The sequence below is a fragment of the Fundulus heteroclitus genome, chromosome 24 (assembly GCF_011125445.2).
Source record: "Fundulus heteroclitus isolate FHET01 chromosome 24, MU-UCD_Fhet_4.1, whole genome shotgun sequence".
In the NCBI taxonomy this organism is placed as follows: Eukaryota; Metazoa; Chordata; class Actinopteri; order Cyprinodontiformes; family Fundulidae; genus Fundulus; species Fundulus heteroclitus.
This window is the reverse complement of record NC_046384.1, coordinates 21,372,255-21,384,736: the sequence shown is the minus strand read 5'-3', so window position 1 is coordinate 21,384,736 and position 12,482 is coordinate 21,372,255. Positions and strand designations below refer to the sequence as shown.

Below are 12,482 nucleotides of genomic sequence, written 5' to 3'. Positions count from 1 at the left end.
AAAAACCGATAACAATCCGTCGATGCCTCGCCTCGTTGATCGACTCATCAGGCCTGACTGCTGCTGCCGACGGCGCGCACGCGCACAGACGCAAGCTGGAGCGCACCCTCCGTCGCCGCCATATTGGATGGGTTTTCCTCTCTCGGCTAGCCAAAGGAAGTAAACACAGAGCCAGCTACCACCATGCCCGTGTTTTGTGCAGCCTACGGATGTAATAACCGGCGCAGTGTTGACAGCAGATCACGTGGGATCACCTTTCACAAGTAAGACTAAACAATAACTTCTGTTATAATAATATCGTGGGATCCTAGCTAACCTTGTCTTGGCAACCAGCAGCAGGACCTGATAGTCTTTTTTGTTTCCCTTCTTCGCATTTTGAAGGTTTCCCAGTAACACGGACTTGAAAAGGCGATGGGAAGCTGCACTAGGAAGGAAGGGCTTTGTCGCTACGCAGGCGTCCAAGCTCTGTAGTGAACACTTCAAGAAAGAGGACTTGGACAGGACTGGTCAGATTGTGAGGCTTAGAGATGGTGTGACCCCATCTGTCTTCAACTTCCCCCCTCATTTAAAAAAAGTAGGTGTTTTTTTAACTCTACATGCTAACAGGCATGTCTGTGATTCATATGCAAAACAAAAGTTAATATCACACTTTCCTAAACCTGTTTATGCTGTTAGTTTTTTCTGCACGTTTAAGACTTAGTGGTGTATTGTGTATTGCAATACACTGTGGAGTATTGAAACCTTTTCAAGGTGTTTTTTTAATGATTGTGTACTTATTTTTATTATTCTAGCCTGTAGCAACAAGGAGCACAAAAACGTCAAGAAAAGCTAAACAGAGCCTGCCAGTGGACCTTTGTCAGCATTCCCCTCAAAGTGCACCTCCTCAGCTCAATGATGTGAGTATCTGATGTGTCCCATACAGACTTAGATTTAGGATTAGACAACTTTATTGTCATTTTGTATGCACAGAGTGCGTACAGAACGAAATTTCGTTTGCACGCAGCTTGAAATTTACAGTGAATTGCAATAGATTACAGGATAAGATAAAGTTACAGGGTAAAGTGCAGCAGTGATTTAACAGTACAACAATTGAAATGTAAACAATGCAGGACAAAGAGACGGTGTGCGATCCCAGTGTACAGGTGAGTATTTCTTAAAAATTGTATGTGCAGAAATGATTTGTGCAAGAATGCATTTTAGTGACTGAGAGTTCGTCAGCATCTGTAATGCTGGACAAAGGGTGCAATGATGCAAATATGCGAATGTGGTACAGAGTCCAGTTTATAGCTTCAGCAGTTCAACAGTCTGATGGTGACAGGGAAAAAGCTTTTGCAGAACCTGGTGGAGCTGCAGCGGATGCTGCGGAACCTCTTCCCAGAGGGCAGCAGGGAGAACAGTCCATTGTGGGGGTGTGAGGGGTCCCTAATAATGTTACGGGCTCGGGCCACGCAGCGCTGGGAGGAAATGTCTTTAATGGAGGGAAGAGGAGCCCCTATGATCTCTTCTGCTGTCCTCACCACTCTCCTCACATTCTTCCAGTCGGAGGCACTGCAGCCTCCACACCACACAGAGAGACAGCTGGTCAGAATGCTCTCTATGGTGCTTCTGTAGAAGGTCGTGAGGATGGGCAGGGGCAGGTGGGTTCTCCTCATCCTCCGCATGTGGGAGCATCATGGCTCTGGTCATCTTACCGTTGCACTCCATTTGCCCCAGAAATGAATCAGAAATGGGAGCTGGGAGTGGGGTGAACCCGAGTAAAAAGCGTTTCAGTTAACACAGCCTGAGAAGTCGAGGATTCCAAAATAATAATAATTTATTAAGAAAAGGTCAGGTTTCCAATATGGCGACAGCCAGGAAAGCTGTTGTTTGTAGTATCTCTTATAAACGTCCGGAGATGCAGACGCTACATGTAACATTGATTTTTAGACTCACAGCCCATTTTATCACAGCCCATTGTTGTTGATGCGAGGAGCTGCCATGTTGCATCCGACAACTGGTCGTGAAAGATTTCTCCGACTTTCCGAGGTGGAAGTCCGACTCTAACGGCCGTAATAGTTGATTTTTTTTTTTTTTATCCGATCGGAAGCCGGGATTTCCGAGCTCATACTGCAAATGGAACGCGACGTTCAATCTCTTCAGACATACTCACACGTGCACTTTCAACATGTAAATAAAATATTTCTATTTACGTTTTTGTCCGTCTTTCCGCCAGGACCACTCCTATGCATTGCCCACTTCGCCGACTCGTCTAAAGGCCATACTCAGGGAAGCTTTGAGTAGAGTGGAGAGTCTGGAGCGGGAGAAGATAAATGCAAAGGCCCGAGAACGAAGAGCAAATAAATGCATAAAGAGACTTCTGGTTTCAGTTTGGAGCTTGTATGGGCTATTTTCACTACTTTTTCAAAGCCTTAGAAAAAAATAAAATTTTAAACTAAATTAAAGAAAGGAAAAGTGCCCATATTAGGGATACAAAGGTTAAAGCACTTAAATACCCTCTTTTTTTTTTGTTTCTAAAGGCGGACACAATCAGAGGATGCCAAGCCTGGGCACAACACAGTGATGTTAGACATGTCACACAGAAGACATGAAGAGGACCCTGCTGTCCACCATCAGATTCTGGGCTCTAACTGAACTGTCCCTCACCAGCAGGAGTGGCAGAGTACTCCTCAACTTGCCACTCATCCTCGGGCCAAACAAAGACTTTGTTTTTTTTTCCTCCTTTCATAACAGACGGAAAAACTGAAGGACTGTCCAGGCCTTCATGAAGATGTTATTGGTGTGTACAGGGGAGTTATGTTTATTTTAGTTGGGCATACGGCTTCCTCGATAGAAGTAAACGCACTTGGGGGCATGTGAGGGACCCATCCAAGATGGCGGCCGTGCCGATACGTCAGCTCCAGCATGCAGCGCTGGTGTCTGTGTAAATGTCTATGCGCATGAGCGGCTGAATCTTACTCCAACGCCATTTTGTGAGTGGCATTTTCCCAAAGAACATATCTGACAGCTGTACAAGACATTTCTGTTCTGAGAATTAAGCTGCTTTGAGGTTTTCACTGACGCAGTGGTCCGTTTGCAGCACAAGGCTTTTCTATTTCATGTTAAATAAAATAAGAAAACAAACCAAGTGTCTTAGGGGGAAAAAAAACTGCTTCACTATGTTTTCATGTTATGCTCATTTGATTCGCATTTAAATGTTTCATATTGTTAAACTAAAGCAGAAGAAGATAACCCAAGTAAATAAAAAAGGGTGTTTTTAAATAATTAAATTTAGAAACGCAAAAAAGCTATTCAAACTAACCTGGCCCTATGTGAAAAATGAACTGCTCCCTACAGCTAATAGTCATTATGGTTAATGACTATGCTGTGGAGAAATTGTGTCGCTCTCTTTGCAAATTTTGCCACATTGGAGGATTTTAGAGCATGAACGGCATTTTTATGGTCAGAACTGGATTGGACTAAAATCTAGTCTTTGACTAAGCCAGTACAACCCTTTGTTTTATTCATGGGGTGGAATGTGTCCTTATTCACACTGATATGGTGAGATAGGTGTGAGCATGGGCTAAAAGCTAAACCACAGTTTGCAAATGCACTGCAAGACAAAGCCATACATACTTGGAGATTGACCTCAAATGTCTGATGGAGGGGAAAAAAAGGTTTGCTTGCAAGCCTGACATCTACCAGACTGTGAGGTACAAGGGCAGCAGCATGGTGTGTGTGTGTGGGTTTTGCAGCAGGACGAATTGATAAGCCTGAACATATGAGGCATTATTAAGAAAACGTAGAAATATTTAGCACCTGAAAACATCAGCGATTCTCCAAATGCTTCACAAGCCTAGGCAAGCCATCCAAGTAGTTACAAAAATACTTTCCAAGCTAATCTTCACTTCCCTAGGATCAACTTTAGGCTAATACATCAGAAAAAGCCAATAAATTTGAATTAAGAAACAAGTCTTAAAAATGCTCAAGTCTCACATTAAACTGTATTTTTCACAAAATGTCTCCAGTCTTAGACACTTACATCCATTTATTTCTGTCTGGGTTAGCTGACTTATGACTACCAACCTCCTGACATTTAAGTTATAAACCAATATTCCTTTGAAATGAACCATGAATATAGAGAATTATTTTCAAAAGCTGGGTACAATTTAACATATGACTGAAATTACATCAAATAGTCTCATTTTGTAGCAGTAAAAGTTAGGTGTACTCCAGCACCAATTGCTAATAGTTGCTAGCTGGACCAGAGTAAACAATTAGCATACCCTTTGTGTCTAGGATGATAAAGTCTAGTACAATATTGTTACCAGCAGCGTTATAATACTGTTGTAATCTTAATATATTGGCACTGGTTCCCAGATCCAAACTCAAGTTCTAAATTTTGAGAACCTGCCTTTCACCGTTATGCTGATGACATTAAACCGTATGTTAATAAAACCAGATGAAGCCTGACATTTTCTGATGCTGCAGGCTGAGAGATGTTAAAAGTGGTATAACTAGAACCCTGAAAAATATTGCGGCTCTGGGTAAATATGTTCCTTCTCCAATCTGCACCTGTGAATTGCCCTTTACCAACATACAATATCAGTTTATCTTTTTATGTTTTATTGTCAAGATACTCGGATGCTAAAGTCGTCCAAATAGCTGGAGTTTATTTTCTGAAAATATTATATACGGTCCATTTAATCTTATAATGGTTCTTATCCTTGTCCAGTCGACTTTTATTACTCGTGACCGCTGACCAAACCAAAACATTTGACAGTCATAAAACCACATCTACTTATAATAAACTGAGCGTAAAAAAATACATAAAGTACTGCAGTGTCCAAACAGCCCCTGGAAATCTAGTTTTGGCTTCGGTGCACTAGCTACACAGAAATCTGATAATCCATTTTATAAATTATAGAAGTTTATCCAGTTTGGCCACAGGTTTAGTTTCTTGTGGGGAAAAAAAAACAGAACAGTCACATGCATGAAATGAGAAATCGGCATTTATTGCCTCATTGTTCACATTTGATCTCGTTTAATACAGATGTCTCAACATAAAACTTGGGAAATTAGGCTGGTAAAAATAAACATTAGAAACTACTTATAATTTCACTCATAACTGGAGAGACTCTCACATCCATAAAAATGAGATCAGCTTGATTTCACGCCGAAAAAGGCCCAAAATACGGCTGTGCCTTTTGACAATAAAAATATATGACACAAGTCCATAAAAGAAATAAAACTAAAATAAAGTATATACACTGTCCAATCTCTTTACTCATCCTCTTCTTCCTTCACCTTCTTTTTTTTCTTCTTTTTCTTCTTTTCTGTTGGCTGAAAAGCAATGAGACCAATTAAAAAAAAAAAACATCAAGAATATAATAAATAAGATAGACATTGTTTTATAAAATATTAGGTTTTTACCTCCGTTACTGCCATCTCCTCCTCTTCCTCCTTTGGCTCCTCAGGTTCCTCCTCTGCCCTTTTGTCCTTTTTCTTCTTCTTTTTCTTGCCCGACTCTGTTTGTGCCGTCTCGGCTTCTTGCTCTAGAAGACAATGAAAGGAAGACTCTCCTGGCATCGTGGATCTTTGAACACGTCTTCATGAGGGTTCCCCCTAAATTCACACACCTTCTGCCGGCGGTTCCTTTTTAGGCTTTTTGGATTTGACCACCGGTGTTACGGGGTCCTGTTCGCTCGTCTCCCCTTCGAGCTCCTCAAACTTCCTCTTTTTCGAGGTGGACGGAATGGTCGAGTCGGCAGAAGGATCATAGATTCTTATTTCACTGAGATAAAAAGAAAGAAAGAAAAAGGACTTAATACTACTTGGAGAAAAAACATTTATAAAAACAAAAAAAAAAAAAGCAGGAATGTCTGACTCCTCACCTCTTGTGCTGGTATTTGTCTGCTTTCGCCATCGCCTTGCCTGTTCCGCTGATTCTTCGGATCTGTGGAGCAAAATCAGGAGTTCGGGCAACTTTTATAAACAAGATTTTTTTTTTCTACAAGAAGAAAGATTGCTTCTTTTTGGTCACATCGCTCTAAAATGACCGTTTCTGACAAATTTGCTTGTCTGAGCCATTTCTGCCGCACAGAAAATGATTTCACTCGCCTTTTATAGTGGCTAATGAATTATTGGTTCCTTTATTTTTCACAACAGTAGGCTTCTTTTTCCCTTTTTATGTCTGTTAAATTTGTATATTTGCAGTCTGTACTGATTGTACTTCTGTTTGAGTCCATAAACACCTTGAAGTAACCCCAGATTAAAGCCCAGTGCATTAATTAATAAAGTCTGATTGATGTGTTGGTAGACAACATAACGATGGAAGATGGAGATAAAAGTAGGGATGTTGGGGATGAAAAGATATTACAGCTGGAAAAGGACTGGGTCAAAAGTATTCACACCCCCTTGGATAAAACTAAAACACGTTACAATAAGAAATTTAAATTTTTTTGGAGCTCAACACAAAGAAGGGAATAAAGGGAGCCGACATAAAATGAAAGACGGCTATTGTACTTACTCCTCTGTCCTCCAACTGTCGCAGCCTAGCCTCCAGCTTGGCCCGGTTCTCTACGCCCATTTCTGCGTTCGTGTCCTCGCCCAGCGCGTCGTATCGAATAGCCAGGGACGCTTTAGCCGCCAGCATTCTGGAAATCTGGGCGCCAGATAACGGTAGAGGGTGAGTTTACTTCCTAATGAGTGGAGACGATGCGGCCCGACCAACAAGCCCCGTGGTCCTGGACTCACCTTGCCTTTGTTCTTGGCTGTGGTCTGACCCACTAAAGAGGCGTGGTATATCAGGCCGTACTTGGGAGTGTCTTTGCGGGTCTTCAGGGCTCTGAACAGAGCCTTCTCGGCTCCGAGGATCTGCACAGTGGAGGCCGGGTGCTTTGCCAGATTCAGAAGGGATCCTGAACAAAGAGCGGGAAACCATAAAATGAAGAGCTTTTTACCCCCCCCCCCCCCCTCCAGACACTAACAGAAACTAATAGTGACAGCTCAGATGAGGTAGTGACTTAAAAGCATCAAACATATTCAGTTAAATGACATGTAGTCGTCATCATCACCGCTGTCGCTTTAAACATGGTTCCCACACAAACTCCCTTCTAGTCCATTTTTACAGAATCATTTCAGACATTCACTGTGAATTTGTGACAGAGGAGGACGAACCGAGCAACAGAAAGACAGACTGACAAGATCGCCAAACAGATGAACACACTGACAGAAGGATGAACGGACAAATGGACAGACGGAAGAGCTAAAAGAAAGATAAACCAATGGCAGAGAATGACGGACTGACTAAAAATGGGACAGCGGAAACATGGACGATCGGATGGATGACTACAGACAAATTACTGGATGGCAGTGTTGTAGTCAAGTCACTATGCCTCGAGTCCGAGTCCAGGTTCGAGTCACCAGTGTTCAAGTCCGAGTCAAGTCCAAGTCATTAAAAAAAAATCCGAGTCAAGTCCGAATCGAGTCACTATTGATCCAAGTTCGTTGTAGGAACTTGCCATGACGTGTGATGTATGACATGAATCAGTAACATTCCATTGCACTAATAACTCTTTCGCTGTAGTTACCCTTGGTTTTACTCGGTAAAACTACCGCTTTTTCCAAGTCTAAGACGTCTCCTAACCATGGTTTTTAAACATTGTTGTTATGGAACGCGCAACAGCGACTCGAGGTACGCTGATAGGCCGCATATGAAGGATGTTAAAGCCGCAAGCGGTGTCGATCGGCCCTCGCAGCCAATATTATTAATTATTATTAATATTCTAATGACATATTAAAATTATAGCCTAATGATATAAAAAAAAGTCGAGTCTTTTTCTCAATTTCCGAGTCAGAATGATCTGAGTGTAGGAGTCCGAGTCCAAGTTCGAGTCATCAGTGCTCAAGTCCGAGTCCAAGTTCGAGTCATCAGTGCGCAAGTCCAAGTCAAGTCACGAGTCTCTAAATTTAGCTAATGACTCGGACTCGAGTTCGAGTCTCGGACTTGAGTACTACAACACTGCTGGATGGACTGTATAAAAAGAAGGAATGATTCACTGGATGGATGGGTTGACAGATGGATAGCCGATTGGATGGATAGAAGGACGAACGACCAGAGGAACATAGGAGTGGACAGATGATTGGACGGATCGCTAATGGGCAGATCCACTGATGGCTGAAACAGATTTATGGATTGAGAGAGCGAGACAGGAAGGATTCTGGAAGTAGAAAGATTTTTCCCTCCTGTTTTATACCACACACGCGGAGCAGGAACCCTGTGAGCGGCTCTTCTTAACCCAACCTACCGGCGTGTGAGATGAGGCGTGCGCCGACCAGCTCGCCCACCATCACCGTCAGGTTGGGGGCGATGGCCATCATCCGGTTCTTCAAGTAGTCGTAAAGCTGGGTGCGGTACTCTGAGATCTCGATCACCTGCGGGGAACAAAGCAATCCATGTTACAGAAGGGCACGCGGGGTCAGCTGGAGGGGAGGGGGGGGGGGGGGGGGGGGGGCTGTTCAGAGGAGGTAGTGACTGACCCACACAGAGTGTTTCAGGGATAAAGACAAACGTCGGTCTCATCACCACAGCCGCTCCGGTCGGAGCCAACCGTGGCGGACTCGTACCTGGTCGCACAGGTGGCGGATGTTGCCGATGTCCTGCTCCGACACTTCGGTTCCCATGGAGATCTCAGCAGCTAGCTTAACCTCGGCTTCGATCTCCTCCGGGAGATACTCCGACAGATCTGTGCTGGACACGTTCGTACGGTCGCCTTCAAAGACAAAGACGCAGGAAATTTTACTCTAAACAAAATTCACACCCAATTAAAAAATAATAAAAAAGAAAAAAAGAAAAGAGAAAAGAAAAGAAAAATGGAGTAGGGGGATTGAGTTTATCAACTATACGGGAAAATTTTATTTCGATCTGATGCAAACGGAGATTGCATTGTATTTTCATTTATGTACATCAATGGCACACCCCTTAGGTTATATGTTAAGAAAATGAATAATAATAATAAAAAAGAGCTTACCGACTTTGCGGACCGTCTTGCAGTAGGCCAGGTTGTCCGTGATGACCTTTCCCAGCTCGGGGAAGTGCCAGCCGTACCACTCTCTGCAGCGCATGATGTAGTTGTTGAGCTCCTTGTCCAGGTCATCCAGAAGCGCTAGGGACACGAGACAGGAAGCCCGACTCGCATCACTTACACACAACGACCGTTAATGAGCGCCATGCTACAGAAATCAGGCTACATCTCAACCAGACCTGCCCGTGGAGTACAGACTCATTTTACAGCTGATTTACCGCCATTCAATCAGTTTCTAAGAGCACGATGAGGGGGAAACCTTTGATATTACAAATTAACTGGATTTAGAGCTGGACTTTGACTAGGCCATTTAAATACATTAACATGCTGCAACTCTAGCTGTACGTTTTGGGTGGTTGTCCTGGTTGAATAAGTTGGAGGATGCGAGATAATGCGTACCAAAGCTTATTGAGGTGTAAATACTGTTGCAAAATATATCTAAAAAAGTAAAACCCAGACACTTACAGATGGCCTGCACGATCATTGTGTCCACCTTGTCCGGACTGAACTTGAGCTTATAACGGGACAAACTGCAAACAGATGGAGAAATAAAAAAACAGTTCATTTCCACGTCCCATTCTCTGTTAAGTGAGACAAAAAGACCAAAAGAGCCTCAGCGGTAGTGACGAATGCTGAGGAAAATCCACACAGGAGTTTCAGACAGCAAAATGTAATCACGGGCAGCGGTCACTTCATAACCGCCATGCTGCGCGCCACCGACCTGTGAGCCAAGCCCAGCGACATGGCGCTGAAGTCCCTGGCGGGGAGTCCGGAGATCAGGCCCTCCATCTGGCTCCGGATGCACCTCATCAGCTCGGCCACGGCGGGGCTGTAGACGCAGCTCAGGTCCAGCTTTTCCTGGGAAACACACTCCGTCAGACGCAGGCCCGAATATAAGCGTCTCAACAGCAGCCGAGCCGTCGCCCGCTTACTTACTTTAATGACTCCGCCCAGCTTAGCATCGCTAATGGCCAGCTGCTCGTGGGCTTCTTTGGCTACGACTTTCTTCAGGACCTTCTTCAAGCTCTTCCCAATTTTCCCCTCAACAAGGGCGGTGGCGGCTGAGGCGAGAAAAACGGCGATTAAAGGAAGTGCAGAACATAAGAAAGAAAACCTACTTGTTGTTTTTATATATACACAAGTGAATGCACCTCGTGCAAAAGCTCAGATTTACACAGAGGACTCAGATTACTAATCTAATGAGTTTTAACGTGAATTTATTTGGGAAGAAGACTTCAGGGTGGCCGAATACTAACGTATGATAAAGTCATAAGGTTTTAGATTGTTAGAATCTCTGAAAACACAACTTTGCGCTGGACTTTTACATGATCCCAATCATAAACACAGGTTTGAGGCTTTAAAGTGACACAAACGTGAGGGAAAAAAAAAAAAAACATCCGTCGTTGTATGATCTCAGTGGTAGTGACGATTCTGTGAAGCACCTCATGTTTAGATCAGCCACAGACAAACATCACAGATCAGATGTCTTAAAGCAGGGAGCCTGAAAGGCACACACCGCGCAGCAGTACCTGCTAAGGCCTCTGTGGTGTCCTGGAACTTCTCAAAGTGCTTCAGTTTCAATCTGGTGGGAGAGAGGGAGAGAAAAAAAAGGAAAAACTGGGTCACTTTTAGTACTAAAACATCGATCCGGGTGGGATTACCAGGCACGCGGCGTCTAAACGTACATTTTGTTGGCTTTCTCTGCCGTTTCAAACTCCTTATACAGGCTGTCCACCTGCTGCAGCTTGGACTCATCGAGGACCTAAAAGACACAAAAATAAAGATCAAACAACAACCTTCTGCAGATGCAATTGGCCAAGCTTCCTTAAATATCCATTTTTCCAAATTAACCCTTACAAATATATATATAGTTAACAATAAAACTGATAGACGGGTCTACACGTGATTATATGATTGTATTGGAATTAATCCGAACAGAATTTAGGCAAAATTTTTTTCTTCTAATGCAGCTGATGAGAATCAGAGGTAACCCTTGGTAAGGAAAAAAACCCTCAGAGAAGCTTCATGACGTTAGATCGAAGATGCTTTAAGGATCAGAAAAAAATCCTACATATCCGGACAAGTCATGTAGGCCTAAAATTCCATAACACAGGAAAAAAATAACATTTGGCCATAGCCGATCAAGCTTTAAAAGTGCCTCCACGCTGGAAAAAACAGGCACGTGTGCACACGTGGTTACAGGCCTGCAGCGATGCTAGCTCGGTGCTAACACGCGGACCTTTGATGGCAACCGCGAGCGCGTGAAGTAAAAACACGTGGTAACACTTCGGGACGTGAAAAGCAAGTTTTTATCACTCTACCAGCATTTTATCACTCTACCAGCAAACGTAAACCCCGGTGAACAGCCGTTCCCCAGCAGCGATGCTAATGGAGGCTAACCCCGCGTGCAAAAAAAAAGTCTCCAAGTCGCAACGATCTCTTTAAATGAATTAATCGAAAACAAAATAAAAAAAAAGCTGCGGCGCTTACTTTAAAAATGGCGTAGCCAGCGGCGGTCTCAAATAGCACCAACATTTTGAAAACAGTCCTGTGGATGTGTCTGAAGGCTCTCCCGGTAGGAGAGCAGAGCAAACTTAGCTTCTCCTCTGACTGACTGTCCTCGGCACGCGGCAGCAGAGAGAGAGAACCGCGAGCGGAAACTGTCGGGTTGCCAGGTTCGTCCCCGTGGGCTGAAAAGACACGGTTTCGCACAATTGTTCCCACAGAAAACATTGTGAATCAGAAAAGTGTTTTAGTGTCTTTTGGAAGTATACACCTATCGAAGTGTATTTTATTGGGAGTTTAAGTGATACGCAAACACAACTGCTGCATGTTTTATTTTTATTTTTTATGTTATAAAAGTCGTTTTCTGTTGTTTTACATATATAAACATTAAACCATTGTATTTGCCCCCCTTTACTGTAATACCCCTAAACACATCCAGTGCAACCAACTGACTCGAAAAGCCACTTAATTAATAGTATATTTTTCCACCTGTGTGTCCATCATTGCACAAGAACCTGAAAATGCCATCCCATGGTAACACACCCCTTAACAAAAAGTAGTTTATTCAAGTGTACTTATTTCATACTTAAAATGAGGCCGTGTACTTGAAGTTTACTTTTTATAAACTATATTTCATGTACTTAATAGTATCGTGAAGTATACTTGACTTATACTGAAACATATAAACAGAAGTCTAAGACTACGTGCATTAATATTAAGACTAAGAATGAAATTAACTTCAAGTATACTACTTTTTGGTAGGAGAGGGCAGTGGCTTCATCATACTGTGGGCCTGCTTTCTTCATCAGGGACTTAAAAGCTGTTCATGGTTGATGCAAAGATGGTGGGAACTAAATACAGGATCATCCTGGAAGAAAATCCTGGAAAGCCGTAAAGCACCGGAGTGAGCGACAT

At 43.2% G+C, this 12,482-nt stretch overlaps 2 protein-coding genes and 1 non-coding gene across 3 annotated transcripts; 1 reads left to right on the top strand and 2 right to left on the bottom strand.

The window, feature by feature from the left end:
* Positions 1-18: 18 nt before the first annotated feature.
* On the top strand, positions 19-3,120 carry LOC105915469 (THAP domain-containing protein 6). The gene is made up of 5 exons (XM_012849581.3): positions 19-263; positions 382-574; positions 792-896; positions 2,213-2,376; positions 2,517-3,120. Exons 1-5 carry the CDS (start codon positions 184-186, stop codon positions 2,629-2,631), a joined length of 657 nt encoding a protein of 218 aa, XP_012705035.2. The 5' UTR covers positions 19-183; the 3' UTR covers positions 2,632-3,120.
* A 1,850-nt stretch (positions 3,121-4,970) lies between these two features.
* On the bottom strand, positions 4,971-11,709 carry nop58 (NOP58 ribonucleoprotein homolog (yeast)). The gene is made up of 15 exons (XM_012849578.3): positions 11,553-11,709; positions 10,748-10,824; positions 10,592-10,644; positions 9,999-10,123; positions 9,784-9,920; positions 9,528-9,592; positions 9,009-9,143; positions 8,605-8,750; positions 8,286-8,412; positions 6,733-6,896; positions 6,506-6,640; positions 5,871-5,932; positions 5,616-5,770; positions 5,410-5,531; positions 4,971-5,319 (listed from the first exon to the last, which is right to left on the bottom strand). Exons 1-15 carry the CDS (start codon positions 11,595-11,597, stop codon positions 5,260-5,262), a joined length of 1,608 nt encoding a protein of 535 aa, XP_012705032.2. The 5' UTR covers positions 11,598-11,709; the 3' UTR covers positions 4,971-5,259.
* On the bottom strand, positions 6,978-7,060 carry LOC118557994. Its single transcript, XR_004928153.1, has one exon. It is a non-coding gene; the product is annotated as a small nucleolar RNA SNORD11B (small nucleolar RNA).
* Positions 11,710-12,482: the final 773 nt, after the last annotated feature.